This window comes from Cervus elaphus, chromosome X, assembly GCF_910594005.1.
Source record: "Cervus elaphus chromosome X, mCerEla1.1, whole genome shotgun sequence".
In the NCBI taxonomy this organism is placed as follows: domain Eukaryota; kingdom Metazoa; phylum Chordata; class Mammalia; order Artiodactyla; family Cervidae; genus Cervus; species Cervus elaphus.
The window spans coordinates 92,322,254-92,341,902 of NC_057848.1; the positions used below are offsets into that span (position 1 = coordinate 92,322,254).

Below are 19,649 nucleotides of genomic sequence, written 5' to 3' on the forward strand. Positions count from 1 at the left end.
CAAATACATTTTCTTCACAATATTTTAATGGGAGAACTGTGTTAAACGAGGTTTCATTTTAGCATTGTATCTCTTTTATAGAAGTATAAAAATTGATTCTAAAATGATTATTATTACTGTTTTTGCAGAGTCACACCAACCAAACACTATCTGCTTGCTCTGAAAGATGGAAATAAAAAGCAAACTGTAGGATCATCTTTCAAACTTCTTGTTTTAAATTTCTACTACAATATATACAGAAATGCCACCCAGAATATTTGTAAAAATTTATATCAAAGAGGAGCATCTTTGCTGGGTTTATACTTAAACCCAGGTATAAATGGTTTTGTGCAATAGATACACTTCTATCTAATGAATGTTCCATATTTTTCAGAACACAAATGTCAGAAAAAAAACTGTGGAAAATACTTGATTCTCTTTTTAAAATGTGAAATCTTTTTATAAATCCACTTATATCTTACTGCCTCCTAGAACCAATTCATTTCTTCACTCTCGTATTTCTATTCAGATGAGCAGTGAACTAAATGTAAATATCACCCTAAAGCCTCCTTTGAAAAGTGTATTTTTCACTTTGTTTAAAGTCAATTGAATTTAATTCTGCCTTCTGATAACAGTAATACTTTATTCCACTGTCAGAATTTCCTTAAGGAACAATGAATTTTTATTTTATTGGCTGACAGTTTTCCCCAATTTGTATGATTTTTTTTAAAAAGAAGACACCTACTGTATTTGAATTTTTATAAATACATGAGTTCTTTTCCAGTGCTCAATGAACATTTAGCATTCTGCAACATCAGTGAATATAAGATGACTCTCTTGGCATTAATCAGAAAATGAAGTGTATATTAGAAAGGGTGAAGAACATTGCAAATGTTGCAAGAAATACGAGGACTCAAATTATTTTTAGTATCACATTAGTCTGCCTAAGTTCACCAATTCATGTCCAGAAGATATTTAGTAATTAATCTGAAACATCTGTCAACCAGTGACATAAAATATATAATTTACCTATTTCTTAAGATCTGAAAAAATTGAATTTCATCTGAGAACACATTGATTCTAAGATAGTCCTTCTAGCTAATAAAAATCAAATGATAACCAAGATTTTATTCTCATTAGCATTTACTTTCCTTATTTTGCTTGTCCTGTGAAATTATTATCCTATGTTTAGGAAAAGATTCCTTTGCTAAATAAAATAAAATGTCTTAATAAAAGTTATTAATTTTATTGGCTTTCTCAGGATTAGGAAATAATATAAAAGAAGCAGAAGATATTTGGAAAACACTTCCAATTTTTTATTTCATCTGTGGTTTGCTTACTGTATGTTCATATCTTCGTGTAAAATAAGTCTAGCTCTTAAATATCTCCATGCTTTTGAAAACAGTTGAAACCAGAATTTTCTCTTTTAACAAACTTCACAAGCCAATCTATTAAAAATGATGCTCTGTGAAAGTAATTCACAAACCCTACTCACTGTAGATTTTTAAGTGGATAACAAATTTACCCCTGGGAAAAGTGCTATTAGGCTACACAACACACATAAAGTGCTAGTCATAAAAAATACTTTTTTGTTGAGAAATGTTTCCAAAAAACAGAATGATAGCAATGAGAATTAGGAAATGAGATCACATTTTTTAATGGTTAAATATAAGTAAAAACTCACCATGATGAGATGTTAGGCATCTGTTATGTTTGCCACCCATTTAAGATCCACCTTGGTAGAAAACATGGGGCTCATGTGAACTGTAGAAATAACCACTGCCCTGTAAACTCATTCAAAGCATATAAAAAACTCCACAGAGAGTAGGATTCTATTTCATGATTTACAATAGCATAATTATGAAATTATTGTAATAAAAATGAATGCACAACTGAATTAGTTTCTTAATTTTGCTCAGTGATTGAGAAAGGCTAGCATTGTATTATTTAACTATCCATATCCTTGAGTGACGTCGATTATTTTTCATTATTTTCATTGCTATTTGGAATCCTAATAGACTTCTTTAATATCTCTAACTTTGGTGAGAAGAAACTTATTCTGACTTTCACATTACTACATTTTATTAAGCCTAGCTAGGTTTTTAGAAGCTTTTATTCATTGAAATTGAGATGAAGACCTTCTTAAGAGTAACACAAACAAAGTCAACATATGGCATGATTTTGAGAGAAAAAAATGTAGATAAATTCCAACATATAACTTTATTAAGGAAATAATCATACTTAAATTATTTAATTTAGTTGTGGATTTCTAGATGCATTTTTATTCATTTCTCCATGAAATACAGATAAAAAGACTGTATAAACTCTTGTTTTCATAATTTACTGGGTTTTAAATTATTGTATGCAGATGCCTTGGGTCTTAATATGCTCATATTTTCCTTCAGGCCCATTAAAGAAAGCAATCATATTTCATTTTCCAAAAGTCATTACCTCTTAAAAATGTCTCTTGAAGGACTCAATACCTTGCATGAATATGCAAATGCTCAAATGAATATCTAGGGTAGAGATCTCATATATATTTCATTCTCTTGACTGAACATGAGAGTAGCATGACTTAATTTTCCTAATTTCACTCTTGCTACATTGTGTCAGTACAGATGTATAAACCAGAATAATGGTGAGTTCTTAATCTAAAAACTATACTCCCTTTTCATTGTGGGGGCTTGGGAGCATGGTGATTGGGGAGGATATCTTGATGCTATTCGACTATCTTGGGTAGACAGATTTTACCAACTGAAGCTGGAAGTCTCAGTACCGTTAAGACCTGCTTATCAGATTCCAAAAGGTATTACTGTGATATATGCAGCCTGGGCTGTTCTGGTCCTCATGCACACAATGTACTGAGGACAGTGTCATGACCTCTGACATGACATGACCTCCAAAAATTTTGGAGTTTTTCCAGCATATTCTCTCATAGTGCCATCTACAGACAACACTGCCCCTATTATAATCATCATTCCTCACCCAATTTTCCTATAATTAAGTCATTTTATTCTGATTTTCCATCAAACTTAAATGAATTCATATACTTATTCAGATATTTCTGCAAAATATGATCATTTTGATCCCCTGTTGAGTCAGTAGATTCTGTAAAGCCCTACTTAAACTGAAAATAGTTTTGAAAAATAAAGTTAGAAAGGTTAAATAGAAACTTGGATTACCTACCAGTCTGGTGTGTACAGACACAGGGGTCTTGAAAGTTGTCACTGGATAGCTGCACTCAGAAACGCTGTAGGGATCAGAACTGCTGGAGGAACACTTGGAGATGGAATCACAGCCCACAAAGGTGTTATCAAGAGGCAGTTCCTGGATGATGTGGTGCTTTGAATTTAGGGGAGTTTCCGGCTGGATCTGGAAAGCAGGCTGTGGAGAGGCAGATTTGTAGTGCCGGGCCAAATCAGGGCTGTCAGGCTTGAAAGTAGTAGGTGTACTGCCCCAGTTGTACTTGCCCATGGTTTGCTCTTCCAATTCAATGGGAAGGTCTAGTGTGACGGCATTTCTATCATTGTCAGCATCGTCTGCCTTAGCTTCTTCAATAGTGACAAAGTTAAGCAGTAAGTTCTTAGGGGTATGCTTCTTCTTCTTCTTCTTTTTCTTCATCATCATCATCTGCCTGTTTTCAGGGTTTGGAGTAACCCATTCGGAATTCTGCTTGTTTTTCTGAGCAGCCTTAAGATGTGGTGATTGGCGGCATCTTACTACAGCAGTGATGAAAATAACAAGAATGACAGTTATGGTGCCAGCAACAATGGCAACCATGATCTTGACATAGTCACTTGATGGTGAGGATGTATCAGTTGTCTCAATATTTTGGGTCACTGGTGTTTCAATGTTTTTGCGCACCAATTCATAAATCAGTGTAGCATTGGTCATCGACTCATTCACAAATAGATTAACATTTATGACACTGAAGAGAGAATCAGGTTGCCCTAAATCCTTGGCTTTGACTATCAGTTTGTGTAAACCAAGATCTGCAAGGACACATTTCTCCTTCAGTGTAATGTTGCCTGTTGTTTGGTCAATCATAAACAGACCTTTTGTGTTCCCTCCTACAATGCTGTAACGAAGCTCTGCATTCATGCCAGTGTCATTGTCAATAGCGACTACTGTGAAGACCACTGTGCCTGGATTAGCGGATGGTGGAACCAATTCAAAGGAGTAGTTGGAAGGAGGGACAACAAAAACTGGTTTGTTGTCATTGACATCGACCACATTTATAGTGACTTTGGCAGTTGAAGAATGTGATACCCTACCACCATCCTCAGCCTTTACATAGAAAGTATAAGATTCTTGTTTTTCTCTATCAAATGAAATATTTGGTCGGATGACACCAGTCTGTGGATCAATTGTGAAGTCATCATTTGCATCTAAAATGGAGAGAGTTACTGCAGAATTTTCTCCATAATCAGGATCAGTTACAGTGATTAGTCCTACTGTGCCATGTCTTGGAAGGTTTTCTGGGACATAGAAGTTGTACTCATTGTGAGTGAAAACTGGACTGTTGTCATTCTGATCAAGAACGGTCACTAAGACTGTGGCATTGGTTATTAAAGATGGCATCCCATTGTCTTTTGCCAGAACTGTGAATGAATATTTTTCCTGTTTTTCTCTATCCAGTTTCTTCACTGCAGTCAGGATGCCTGTACGATGATCCAGGTTGAATTCAGACGGAGCATCAATGCCTAGCAGGTAATGTATCTCAGCATTACGCCCAGTGTCTGCATCTGTTGCACTTATTTTTGTCAACTGGGTACCAGGAGAGTTATTCTCAGGGACAGAAAGACTTATGAAAGACTGAGTGAAAACTGGAGCATTGTCATTTTCATCTTTTAATTTGATGAGGAGCATGGATGATTGATTCAAAGGAGGCTTGCCAGCATCTGCAGCCAGTAATTTAATGGCATATTCTCTTGTGGACTCATAGTCAAGATATGCAGCAGTCTCTAGGAGGAACTGATTACTGAACACTGGCCTTAATCTGAAAGGGACTTCATGATCTGTAAAGCATGTCACCCTACCATTATGGTCAGCATCCTTATCTGTCACAGTTATGAGAGCAATTTTGGTGTTGAGAGGAGCATTTTCTGAAAGAACCACAGTGCCATTGATTGGATTGATGATGTATCTTATGTCAATCAATGGGACATTATCATTGACATCAGTAACATTTACTAGCACCATTGCTCTTGCTGGCATCAATCCACCATCACTTGCCAAAACCAGTAACTTGTGGTTTGGAGACTCCTCCCTATCCAGTGGTTCTTTTACTGTGATAAGCCCAGTAGTAGAGTTGAGGTGAAATAGCCTCTTGGCCATGCTGGAGACAAGATTGCTGAAATAGAAATGAATCCTGGCATTTTCACCTATATCAGCATCTGTGGCATGGAGCTGTGTTACTGAAGAACCTACAGGAGCATTTTCTGGTATACTGACTTCAATCTCATCCTCCTTAAAAACAGGATGGTTGTCATTTGTATCAGCAACACTGACTTGCAAAATAGCAGTACTGGATCTTTGAGGAAAGCCACCATCTTCAACCTTTACTTTCATTACATATGTATCTTTTTCTTCCCTATCTAACTCCTTTTGAACTATTAGTTGTGGCATCTTCTCTCCTTCTGGCGTTTCTATGATATCAAGCCCAAAAATATTTTGACCCTGAAAAACAAAGAATGAAACATTTTAGCTTATGTTATTATTTAATGAGACTGGTTTTCAATTTCTTGAAGCCACATGACACAGGATCAACTTAGAAATAAATGCCAGAGACTTGGGTTCTAAGTCCCAAATTTGTCTATAATAGTGTCACCACAAGCAAGGTGCTTAACATCTCCAAACATTTGTGAAATTTGAATTGTTCAAGAAGATGTTCTGAGGGCTTTTCAGGTCATAGCATTTACAGTGATAAATGTAACTAATTTTGTGAATTGTTAAAGATTTCAAAAGGAAGAATAATGTAGAATTTTAAAAAGAAAAGGAAATGATAAGTGAATTAACCATGGTTACTCCAAATGAATTAAAATATCTTACTGTAGATTTCAGCTTTTAGGGAAATTTTCACTACCAAAAGTAACAATTAAGTATAAAATACTCAACCAACACAAAGGTGCATATATCACATCTAACAAATACAGCTAAAACCTTTGGCAAAGGGAGAAAATATGCAAACTCTGATAAGAATAAAACATTGTGTAAAGAACACAAACTTTCCTTTTTTTCCCCCTATAGAAAAAGGTGTTAAAATGAATTTTTAGGAATTCCTTAAAATTCCTGGATCCTGGTGATCCAGTGGTTATGACATGGCACTTTTACTGCCAGGGCCCAGGTTCAATCCATGGTCAGGGAACTAAGATTCTGCAAATATGGGGTGACCAAAAAAAAAGCATCTTAGAGGTTAACAGCACAATGTTATTTAAATTCTTTTTTTTTTTTTTTAATTAGCAGGCACAATAGACTGAACCTAACATGCCAAAATGTCAAGTTGGAAACTATAGCTTGAAATAGTACCCATATTTTATTCATGACAAAAAAGTCACATTATGGAAATGTTTAAAATCAGTCTCTGCTGGTTCTGGCTTCCCTCCAAACCCTTAAGGAGGTGATTCAAGTAATATAAAATTGCAAAATACTTAAAGTGCTTGGGCTCTCTTAAGTGCTACTGTTAATCAGCACACAGAGGGTCTCATACTCTTAAAGCTTTTTGTTGTTCAGTTGCTAAGTTCTGTCCAACTCTTTGCAACTCCATGGACTGCAGCATTCCCTGTCCTTCACTATCTCCTGAAGTTTGTTCAGATTCATGTCCATTGAGTCAGTAATGCTATCTAACTATCTCATCTTCTGCTGTTCCCTTATCCTTTTGCTTCTCCTTAAGTCTTTAAAGTGGCAACCCACTCCAGTGTTCTTGCCCAGAAAATTCCATGGACAGAGGAGCCTGACAGGCTACAGTTCATGGGGTCACAAAGAGTCGAACACGACTGAGTGACTAACACTTTACTTTTTTTTTTCTTTTAAGCCTTTAAAATAGTCAAATGTCTTAATTTTTATAAAGTCCAACTTATGTAAAAAAAATTTTTAATCCCTTCTCCAAACTACAATAAGATGAGCTCTACACAGCTAAATCTTGTTCGCTGATTGAGGAATAGTGTTGACTGGCTCTCAGAGGCAGTTCTAGCCAGTGTTTACTTGCAGCATTTTGACAGAATTGAGTAAGATAAAAAGCTACTGGAAGCTGTGAAGAAAAGATCAGAAGATCTTAAGATTCTTAGTACATGGGTGATTTATGAACCCTTTCATATACACACATACAACCACACACCACAATTTTAACTCTCCAATATATTTTTTAACATAAAAGTTGCTGACATGTGGTGAAGATTAGTTATTGAGATCTCATTTATGTGCTGTCCTGAAAGAACAGGATAGCATCTGAGGCCTTTTTCTCATAATTTTGTGATACTAGTGTCTAAAATAAGATTCTAAATGTTAGAAACCAATGAATGATACCAAGCTTTTAGGGATCACTAGACTTTATGGTGAGATTATATGGTAATACTATCTTTTTTAACTTACCAAAATATTATAATTGCTTTACATAAAATCTAGGGCAATACTCAAGTACAACTACATTTTTCCTCATGAATTGCTTGAAGATAATTTTGCATTTCTTGAAATTTTTTGTGTGTGTTTAGATTCACTTATACTCTTATTCAAATTGAGACCATAATATATCTTGATGGAAGAATTAAATGTTTATTATGAAATTAAAGGTGGCATTTCAGAAATGTTAATTAAAATCACCAGTTCGTTTCAATAAAATTTTAAAAAATTTTCATGAGCTAAGCAATGTGTAATAACCTTGTTTTTAATTCATAAGCTAAATGAGCAGTTTATTAATATTTTATTCATATAACCAATAAACAGTCTGCTTTTCCTTTGCCAAGGGAAATATCTTCCATGTCATATCTACACAAGTGTGGAAAATAGCAAATCTATTTTAATAAAAAACAATTTTGCAACAATGATAATAAATATAGATACAATATTTACTATTACAATTTGATCTAAGTAAACTTAGTTATTAATGATAATTTTACTTTTGTAATGATATTTCAAAAGACTTTTAAGAAGGTTCATATGTGGAATATCTCATTTATGGGTAGAAAAAATAGTCTTTGAATTGCAGTTCACAAAAATCCATGGCAGTTAATACAATTCTGTTAATTCTTGGCATGCTAATAGCAAGTGGCTAGTATGGACACAGCATTCATCTAGGCACTGGGGATAAGGTGGTGAGTAAACATATTTTACTAATGCAATGGAAATTAAACTTTAGCTAAGATGAGAGAAAATCAATAACAATCTAAGTATCTACTGATGTTGATACTAATAGATCTAGGCTAATTGAAATAACTACATTTTTATTAAAAGCTATAGAGGTAGATTATAAAGTATTATTAGAGGTTATATAAGGGAGAAATAGCATGTATAACATAGCATAAAAAATAATATCTTAAATTCTTGAATTTCAAGACTCAATTATCCAATCTATGACTGTAACACAGCTGAGGAAAAGAATAGTTTTAATTTTTCTAAAAAAATCTTATGGGGATAATTTTTAAAATTTTTATAGAATTTGTTACAATATTATTTGTTTTATTGTTTGGTTTTTGACCACATGCCATGTGGGATTCCAGCTACGTGACCAGCGACCAAGCTCACAGCTCCCCCTCACTAGAAGGCAAAGTCTTGACCACTGGATCACCAGGGAAGAATTAAAATTAATTTTTAATTTTATTCACTTATGTTTATGTCTTTTATGTTAGTATATTTAAAATTTGATCTTACGTGTTTGAATTTTGAATTGACCTTTGCTTTCCCAAGCAAATGATGGCAGGTTTAGGTTGGTTGAAAAATCCAAGAGCAGCATGTTCCTTGTTGTTTATTTTATGTGAAGTGACAATAATGTTAAAAGATAGATATTTTTTTCAAATTTTCAAGATGACAATGAGATGTAGAAAGTAGATAATGGATACTGTCTATATTACTCTTCTGTCTTCTATGACTGCTCTGTCCAATATAATAGCAATTAGTCACAAGTATTTACATTTAAATACTTGTAAATGAAGAAGTGGATGACAGGAGGAGAAGGGGACAACAGAGAATGAGATGGTTGGATGGTATCACTGACTCAATGGACATGAGTTTGAGCAAGCTCCAAGAGCTGGTGAAGGACAGGGAAGCCTGGCTGCTGCAGTCCATGAGGTCACAAAGAGTTGGTGACTGAGTGACTGAACGGACTGACTGATTTACATTTAAATTTTAATTAATTAACATTAGATTTAAAATTCAGTACCTCAGTCTCACTAGACACGTTTAAGTTCTCATAGCTACATGTGAGTACTGGCTACTACATTTTACAGCTCAGATATAGAACTAGTCCATCATTACACAAAGTTCTATTGGATTGGACTGTTATAAGGTGTCATATTTTTCTTAATAAAATTCTACATTCAGGTCAGGCGATTGTGTGCATACCTCCCATTCAGATATTTAGAGCTCTCCAAATGACTTGCTGGTTTATATATTTAACTTCCATATTGTCCAAGCAATTTGAAAAGAAATTCCCCACGTGGAAGATACAAATCATTTCAGTTCAGTTGGTCAGTCATGTCCTACTCTTTGTGACCCCATGGATTGCAGCATGCCAGGCTTCCCTGTCCATCACCAACTCCCAGAGCTTGCACAAACTCATGTCCATTGAGTCGGTGATGCCATCCAACCATCTTATCCTCTGTCGTCCCCTTCCCTTCCTGCCTTCAATCTTTCCCAGCATCAGAATCTTTTCCAATGAGCCAGTTCTTCACCTCAAGTGGCCAAATTATTGGAGCTTCACCTTCAGCCTCAGTCCTTCCAATGAATATTCAGGACTGATCTCTTTTAGGATGAACTGGCTGGATCTCCTTGCAGTCCAAGGGACTCTCAAGAGCCTTCTCCAACACCACAGTTCGAAAGTATGAACTCTTTGGCACTCAGCTTTCTTTATGGTCTAACTCTCACATCCATACATGACTATTGGAAGAACCATAGCTTTGAGCAGACAAAACTTTGTTGGTAAAGTAATGTCTCTGTTTTTTAATATGCTGTATAGCTCTACCCCATGTCAATTAGTGCAACTGACATTCAAACCCACATGAACATTGAAAAACAACTGAAGCTCTTTGCCATATGTGAGACTATTAAATGAGAACAACGGGAAAGATGAAAGGAGAAATAAAGATATATGACTGCGGAGGAGGAGCCAAGATGGCGGAGGAATAGGCCGGGGAGACCACTTTCTCCCCTACAAATTCATCGAAAGAACAATTGAACGCTGAGCAAATTTCACAAAACAACTTCTGATTGCTAGCAGAGGACATCGGGCACCCAGAAAAGCAACCCATTGTCTTTGAAAGGAGGTAGGACAAAATATAAAAGATAAAAAGAGAGACAAAAGAGCTAGGGACAGAGACCTGTCCTGGGAAGGGAGTCTTAATAGAGAAAGTTTCCAAACACCAGGAAACCCTCACACTGGCGGGTCTGGGGGAAGTTTTCGAATCTCGGAGGGCAACTTAAATGGGAGGAAAACTTAAACAAGGCCCACAGATTACGTGCCTAAAAGCAACTCCCAGCAGAAAAGTACCCCAGACGCCCGCATCCACCACCAGCAAGTGGGGGCGTAATGGAGAGGAGCAGGCGGCATTGCTTAGGGTAAGGACCAGGCCCAAAGGCCCTGAGAGCAATCAGAGGGAGCTTTTTTAAACTGTGGGATAGCAAGAGAGAAAATTAACCAGCCTGAACACACTGCCGGCCGTTCGCAAAACAAAGGGACTGAGAAACTCCAGAGAAGAGCTAGCCTGCAGCGGACCAGCCCATCCCCACCAGAGGTAGGAGGCAGCGGGGAGGGGAAAGGGGCAAACTCGGCCCCAGAGACGGCAACCCCTCCCACACTACAAACAGGCCTCCAATTTCTATCCAAAGACTCCCTGAGATTCTGGATGGTCGACATCCGCCGCCGGGAGGGTCGCGGCTAGAGGCAAGCTCCTGAGAACAAACACAAGCCGCTGGCACCCAACCGGCGCGCGCAGAAACTGAGGCTGGGGCCGCGGAGGGGAGAGGGCACCCCGCACCCGGGGAGAGGGCACCGGTCAAGCTCCTGGCTGCCTGAGCCGCTCAGGCCGGGGAAGACACAAAACGCAGGCGCAACCGAGTCCGCGCTTTTGTGGAATACCCGAAAACTGGAACCGCACGCAATGCAGGACACACTCCTTATAGAGCAGCCGGGAGGCTGAGCAGTGTAGACGGGGAAAGCACAGACACCCGTGAGCAGGGGCAAACCCAGTGTGGCCGGAACACGGTGAGTGCTACCCACACACAGCGATATCTGTCGGCAGCGCCCCGCCCTCCCCGTAGCAGGACTGAACTAGCGAACCTAAATAAGAGATCACCTCTGCCCGCCTGTGTCAGGGCGGAAATTAGACACCAAAGAGACAGCAAACAGAAGCCAAATAAATAAAGGGAACCGCTTCAGAAAGGACCGGTGCAACAGATTAAAATCCCTGTAGGTAACACTGACTACACTGGAAGGGGCCTATAGATATCGAGAAGTGTAAGCTGGAATGAGGAGCTATCTGAAACTGAACTGAACCCACCTGACCGCAACAGCTCCAGAGAAATTCCTAGATATATATATATATATATTTTTTTTTTTTCTTAATTAAAAAATTTTTTTCTTTCCTTTTATTTTTTTATTTTTTCTCTATTATTTTCTTTTAAAATTCCCTATTACTCCCCCATTACTCCTTAACTTTCATTTTCATGTATTTTTATGGTTTTTTTAATTAGGGAAAAATTTTTTTTTCTTGTTTTTTTTTTTTCTTTTTTTTCTTTTTCCTGCTTTTCTCTCTTATTTCCTTTTAAAGTCCTCTGATACTCCTCTATTATTCCTTAATTTTCATTTTCATTTCACTATAACCTTGCAAAAAAAAAAAAGAGAGAAGCCCTATTTTTAAACCGAACTTCATATATATTTCTAAATTTTTTTGGTGTTTTTGTTTTTAAATATTGTATTTTAAACAGTCTAACCTCTACGCTAGATTTTTAATCTTTGTTTTTCAGTATGTGATATAAATTTTGGACATTTAAGAATCCAATATTCAGTTCCCATTTCTATTCAGGAGTGTGTTGATTACCCTCTCCCACTTTTGCCTCTCTGTTTTCTACCTCAGAACACCTCTATTCCCTCCTTTCCCCTTCTCTTTCCAATCCAATTCTGTGAATCTCTGTGGGTGTTTGTGCTACGGAGAACACTTTGGGAACAGACAACTGCGTAGATCTGTCTCTCTCCTCTTGAGTCCCACTTTTTCTCCTCCTGCTCATCTCTATCTCCGTCCTCCCTCTCCTCTTCTTCATGTAACTCTGTGAACCTCTCTGGGTGTCCCTCACAGTGGAGAATCTTTTCACCATTAACCTAGAAGTTTTATTATCAGTGCTGTATAGTTGGAGAAGTCTTGAGACTACTGGAAGAATAAAACTGAAATCCAGAGGCAGGAGCCTTAAGCCCCAAACCTGAGAACACCAGAAAACTCCTGACTACACAGAACATTAAGTAATAAGAAACCACCCAAAAATCTCCATACCTACATCAAAACCAACCACCACCCAAGAGCCAATAAGCTCCAGAACAAGATATACCACGCAAATTCTTTAGCAACGCAAGAACATGGACCTGAGTGTCAACATACAGGCTGCCCAAAGTCACACCTAACACATAGACCCATCTCAAAACTGATTACTGGACACTCCATTGCACTCCAGAGAGAAGAAATCCAGTTCCACTCACCAGAACACTGACACAAGCTTCCCTAACCAGGAAACCTTGACAAAACAATCGTCCAACCCCACCCACTGGGTGAAACCTCCACAATAAAAAGGAACCACAGACCACCAGAATACAGAAAGCCCACTCCAGACACAGCAATCTAAACAAGATGAAAAGGCAAAGAAATACCCAACAGGTAAAGGAACATGAAAAAATGCCCACCAAGTCAAACAAAAGAGGAGGAGATAGGGAATCTACCTGAAAAAGAATTTAGAATAATGATAATAAAAATGATCCAAAATCTTGAAAACAAAATGGAGTTACAGATAAATAGCCTGGAGACAAAGATTGAAAAGATGCAAGAAATGTTTAACAAGGACCTAGAAGAAATAAAAAAGAGTCAATTAAAAATAAATAATGCAATAAATGAGATCAAAAACATTCTGGAGGGAACCATGAGTAGAATAACGGAGACGGAAGATAGGATAAGTGAGGTAGAAGATAAAATGGAGGAAATAAATGAAGCAGAGAGGAAAAAAGAAAAAAGGATCAAAAGAAATGAGAACAACCTCAGGGACCTCTGGGACAATGTGAAATGCCCCAACATTCGAATCATAGGAGTCCCAGAAGAAGAAGACACAAAGAAAGGCCGTGAGAAGATACTCGAGGAGATAATAGCTGAAAACTTCCCTAAAATGGGGAAGGAAATAGCCACCCAAGTCCAAGAAACCCAGAGAGTCCCAAACAGGATAAACCCAAGGCGAAACACCCCAAGACACATATTAATCAAATTAACAAAGATCAAACACAAAGAACAAATATTAAAAGCAGCAAGGGAGAAACAACAAATAACACACAAAGGGATTCCCATAAGGATAACAGCTGATCTATCAATAGAAACCCTTCAGGCCAGAAGGGAATGGCAGGACATACTTAGAGTAATGAAAGAGAATAACCTAGATTACTGTACCCAGCAAGGATCTCATTCAGATATGAAGGAGAACTCAAAAGCTTTACAGACAAGCAAAAGCTGAGAGAATTCAGCACCACCAAACCAGCTCTTCAACAAATGCTAAAGGATCTTCTCTAGAGAGGAAACACAGAAAGGTTGTATAAACTCAAACCCAAAACAACAAAGTAAATGGCAAAGGGACCATACCTATCAATAATTATCTTAAATGTAAATGGGTTGAATGCCCCAACCAAAAGACAAAGACTGGCTGAATGGATACAAAAACAAGACCTCTATATATGCTGTCTACAAGAGACCCACCTCATAACAAGGGACACATACAGACTGAAAGTATAGGGCTGGAAAAAAATATTTCATGCAGAGACCAAAAGAAAGCAGGAGTAGCAATACTCATATCAGATAAAATAGACTTTAAAATAAAGGTTGTGAAAAGAGACAAAGAAGGACACTACATAATGATCAAAGGATTAATCCAAGAAGAAGATATAACAATTATATATGCACCCAACATAGGAGCACTGCAATATGTAAGGCAAACGCTAACGAGTATGAAAGAGGAAATTAACAGTAACACAATAATAGTGGGAGACTTTAATACCCCACTCACAACTACGGATAGATCAACTAAATAGAAAATTAACAAGGACACAAACTTTAAATGACACAATGGACCAGCTAGACCTAATTGACATCTATAGGACATTTCACCCCAAAACAATCAACTTCACCTTTTTCTTAAGTGCACAGGGAACCTTCTCCAGAATAGATCACATCCTGGGCCATAAATCTAGCCTTGGGAAATTCAAAAACATTAAAATCATTCCAGTCATCTTTTCTGACCACAGTGCAGTAAGATTAGATCTCAATTACAGGAAAAAAATTGTTAAAAATTCAAACATATGGAGGCTAAACAACACACTTCTGAATAACGAACAAATCACAGAAGAAATCAAAAGAAATCAAAATATGCATAGAAATGAATGAAAATGAAAACACAACAACCCAAAACCTATGGGACACTTTAAAAGCAGTGCTAAGGGGAAGATTCATAGCATTACCGGCCTACCTCAAGAAACAAGAAAAAAGTAAAATAAATAACCTAGCTCTACACCTAAAGCAACGAGAGAAGGAAGAAATGAAGAACCCCAGGGTTAGTAGAAGGAAAGAAATCTTAAAAATCAGGGCAGAAATAAATGCAAAAGAAACTAAAGAGACCATAGCAAAAATCAACAAAGCTAAAAGCTGGTTTTTTTTTTTTAAAAATAAACAAAATTGACAAACCACTAGCAAGACTCATTAAGAAACAAAGGGAGAAGAACTAAATTAACAAAATTAGAAATGAAAAAGGAAAGATCACAACAGACAACACTGAAATACATAGGATCATAAGAGACTACGACCAGCAGCTCTATGCCAATAAAATGGACAACTTGGAAGAAATGGACAAGTTCTTAGAAAAGTATAACTTTCCAAAACTGAACCAGAAAGAAATAGAAGATCTGAACAGACCCATCACAAGCAAGGAAATCGAAACTGTAATCAGAAATCGTCCAGCAAACAAAAGCCCAGGACCAGATGGCTTCACAGCTGAATTCTACCAAAAATTTAGGGAAGAGCTAACACCTATGTAACTCAAACTCTTCCAGAAAATTGCAGAAGAAGGCAAACTTCCAAACGCATTCTATGAGGCCACCATCACCCTAATTCCAAAACCAGACAAAGATGCCACAAAAAAAGAAAACTACAGGCCAATATCACTGATGAACATAGATGCAAAAATCCTTAACAAAATTCTAGCAAACAGAATCCAACAACATATTAAAAAAATCATACACCATGACCAAGTGGGCTTTATCCCAGGAATGCAAGGATTCTTTAATATCTGCAAATCAATCAATGTAATACACCACATTAACAAATTGAAAGATAAAAACCATATGATGATCTCAATAGATGCAGAAAAAGCCTTTGACAAAATTCAACATCCATTTAAGATTAAAATTCTCCAGAAAGCAGGAATAGAAGGAACATACCTCAATATAATAAAAGCTATATATGACAAACCCACAGCAAGCATTACCCTCAATGGTGAAAAATTGAAAGCATTTCCCCTGAAATCAGGAACAAGACAAGGGTGCCCACTCTCACCACTACTATTCAACATAGTTTTGGAAGTGTTGGCCACAGCAATCAGAGCAGAAAAAGAAGTAAAAGGAATCCAGATAGGAAAAGAAGAAGTGAAACTCTCTCTGTTTGCAGATGACATGATCCTCTACATAGAAAATCCTAAAGACTCTTCCAGAAAATTACTAGAGCTAATCAACGAATATAGTAAAGTTGCAGGATATAAAATTAACACACAGAAATCCCTTGCATTCCTATACACTAACAATGAAAAAACAGAAAGAGAAATTAAGGAAACAACACCATTCACCATTGCAACAAAAAGAATAAAATACTTAGGAGTATATATACCTAAAGAAACAAAAGACCTATACATAGAAAACTATAAAACACTGATGAAAGAAATCAAAGAGGACAGAAACTGATGGAGAAATATACCGTGTTCATGGATTGGAAGAATCAATATTGTTAAAATGGCTATTCTACCCAAAGCAGTCTATAGATTCAATGCAATCCCTATCAAGCTACCAACGGTATTTTTCACAGAACAAGAACAAATAATTTCACAATTTGTATGGAAATACAAAAAACCTCGAATAGCCAAAGTAATCTTGAGAAAGAAGAATGGAACTGGAGGAATCAAGCTGCCTGACTTCAGGCTCTACTACAAAGCCACAGTCATCAAGACAGTATGGTACTGGCACAAAGACAGAAATATATATCAATGGAACAGAATAGAAAGCCCAGAGATAAATCCACAAACTTATGGACACCTTATCTTTGACAAAGGAGGCAAGGATACACAATGGAAAAAAGACAACCTCTTTAACAAGTGGTGCTGGGAAAACTGGTCAACCACTTGTAAAAGAATGAAACTAGAACACTTTCTAACACCATAAACAAAAATAAACTCAAAATGGATTAAAGATCTAAATGTAAGACCAGAAACTATAAAACTCCTAGAGGAGAACATAGGCAAAACACTCTCTGACATAAATCACAGCAGGATCCTCTATGACCCACATCCCAGAATATTGGAAATAAAAGCAAAAATAAACAAATGGGACCTAATGAACCTTAAAAGCTTTTGCACAACAAAGGAAACTATAAGCAAAGTGAAAAGACAGCCCTCAGACTGGGAGAAATTAATAGGAAATGAAGAAACAGACAAAGGATTAATCTCAAAAATATACAAGCAACTCCTGCAGCTCAATTCCAGAAAACTAAATGACCCAATCAAAAAATGGGCCAAAGAACTAAACAGACATTTTTCCAAAGAAGACATACAGATGGCTAACAAACACATGAAAAGATGCTCAACATCACTCATAATCAGAGAAATGCAAATCAATACCACAGTGAGGTACCATTACATGCCAGTCAGAATGGCAGCTATCCAAATGTCTAGAAGCAATAAATGCTGGAGAAGGTGTGGAGAAAAGGGAACCCTCTTACATAACTGTTGGTGGGAATGCAAACTAGTACAGCCGCTATGGAAAACAGTGTGGAGATTTCTTAAAAAACTGGAAATAGAACTGCCATATGACCGAGCAATCCCACTTCTGGGCATACACACTGAGGAAACCAGATCTGAAAGAGACACGTGCACCCCAATGTTCATCGCAGCACTGTTTATAATAGCCAGGACATGGAAGCAACCTAGATGCCCATCAGCAGATGAATGGATAAGGAAGCTGTGGTACATATACACCATGGAATATTACTCAGCCATTAAAAAGAATTCATTTGAATCAGTTCTAATGAGATGGATGAAACTGGAGCCCATTATACAGAGTGAAGTAATCCAGAAAGATAAAGACCATTACAGTATACTAACACATATATATGGAATTTAGAAAGATGATAATGATAACCCTATATGCAAAACAGAAAAAGAGACACAGATGTACAGAACAGACTTTTGGACTCTGTGGGAGAAGGCGAGGGTGGGATGTTTCGAGAGAACAGCATCGAAACATATATTATCTAGGGTGAAACAGATCACCAGCCCAGGTTGGATGCATGAGACAAGTGCTCGGACCTGGTGCACTGGGAAGACCCAGAGGGATCGCGTAGAGAGGGAGGTGGGAGGGGGGATCGGGATGGGGAATACATGTAAATCCATGCCTAATTCAAGTCAATGTATGACAAAAACCACTACAATATTGTAAAGTAATTAGCTTCCAACTAATAAAAATAAATGAAAAAAAAAAAAAGATAAAAACATAAAAAAAAAAGATATATGACTGCTTAATTCATTATCTGATAATTTTAGCACACACATGCATTATCGACAAAAAAAAAAGTTTGGGATAATTGTATAGATAGTATCCTGAATTCCAAACTTACTTATAATCATTTCCCTCTTGTTTATAGGGACAAACAACTTCAGAAAATCCTTTTCTCTCTCAAATGGTCATCCTTTGGTGAGAGCACACTCACTTGTGTGTCTTTCTTGGAAATTTGCTTAAGCCTCTATCACATTAATGAAGGAGAGTGTAGGATACAATGGCATCAAGCTTCACTATATCTAAGGACATAGCACCTGGCATATTCAAGGCATATACAAACACAATAAATAAGCACTTGTTAGATGAAGAAATGCAAGCATTAAAATGAACTGCTCGGGCCTGGTGTACCTGGAAGACCCGGAGGGAGCGGGTGGTGAGGGAGGTGGGAGGGGGGATCGGGATGAGGAATACGTGTAGATCCATGACTGATTCATGTCAATGTATGACAGAAACCACTACAATATTGTAAAGTAATTAGCCTCCAACTAATAAAAATAAATGGAAAAATAATGATAATTCCCATTCTAAAAGAAAAAAAAAAAAGAGAGAGAGAGGGCAGAGTTTGGTTGTTCTTGTTTCTGATTCTCAGTCTATGCCCAAATTGGAATATACTGTAATTGTTGACTTAGGTTGTTGTTTTTGGTTTTTTTTGTTGTTGTTGTTTGTTTTCTTTTACTTTAAATTGTCCAGAAAACAATTTTAGAATTATTTCATAAAACAATTACTGTTTATGTTATGGATGTGATAAGATGCAGAGTCAATCTCTGGTAAAAGTTTATAATCTAGTTGTAAACCCTTATTTTTGGAAGAAATAATAACAAGTACTTAGTGTGGGTGGTCTGTGTACATATAAAATACAAAACCTTACATCTATCAAATACACACATACACAAAGAAAAAAGAGAAAACAAAAACTCAGAGAAGAAAACAACATATTATTTGAACTGAATGTAACACATTATAAGTTGATTTTGGAACTTAATATCTTCAGCTTGTTTTATCTCACATACACAAAATTTCCAATTCCAGTTCAGGTTAGGAAAAAATTATGGACTTACAAATAAACTCATGTTTCAAAAGACTTAATTTACTTTGTAAGTCACATTTCTTCCTAAATTCAAAAATAAGCTTTGAATTTGCAAATCCAGGATAAAAATTGCTGAAATAAGCAAGATGTTATTCAGCTCATCTGAGACTTTAATTCTTTGTAGGGATTTGTAAAATCAAGGAAGAGAAAGTTAGTGTTGGATATAAAGTTCCCAAGAGAAGTATTTTTGCTTTATTTTTTTATTTTATTTTATTTTAGTGGTTTTTGCCATACATTGACATGAAAGTATTTTTGCTTTAAAAAATGAATATGGAATATTCTTTGCCAAGTTAAAAGCTATTTTTTTGCCTATTGTTC

The 19,649-nt window shown here is 36.7% G+C and overlaps 1 protein-coding gene across 5 annotated transcripts in view; it reads right to left on the reverse strand.

Annotated features, from left to right (window-relative positions):
• Positions 1-19,649, reverse strand: part of PCDH11X (protocadherin 11 X-linked) — a 940,417-nt gene that overhangs the window by 826,309 nt on the left and 94,459 nt on the right. For 3 of the 5 annotated variants that reach the window (XM_043896468.1, XM_043896469.1, XM_043896470.1), the window contains exon 3: positions 3,166-5,658. In XM_043896468.1, the coding sequence (XP_043752403.1) occupies positions 3,166-5,658 (2,493 nt within the window). Of the gene's footprint in view, positions 1-1,663; positions 1,744-3,165; positions 5,659-19,649 lie in introns of all 5 variants that reach the window. The other 2 variants (XR_006339916.1, XM_043896472.1) reach the window with 2 other exon arrangements.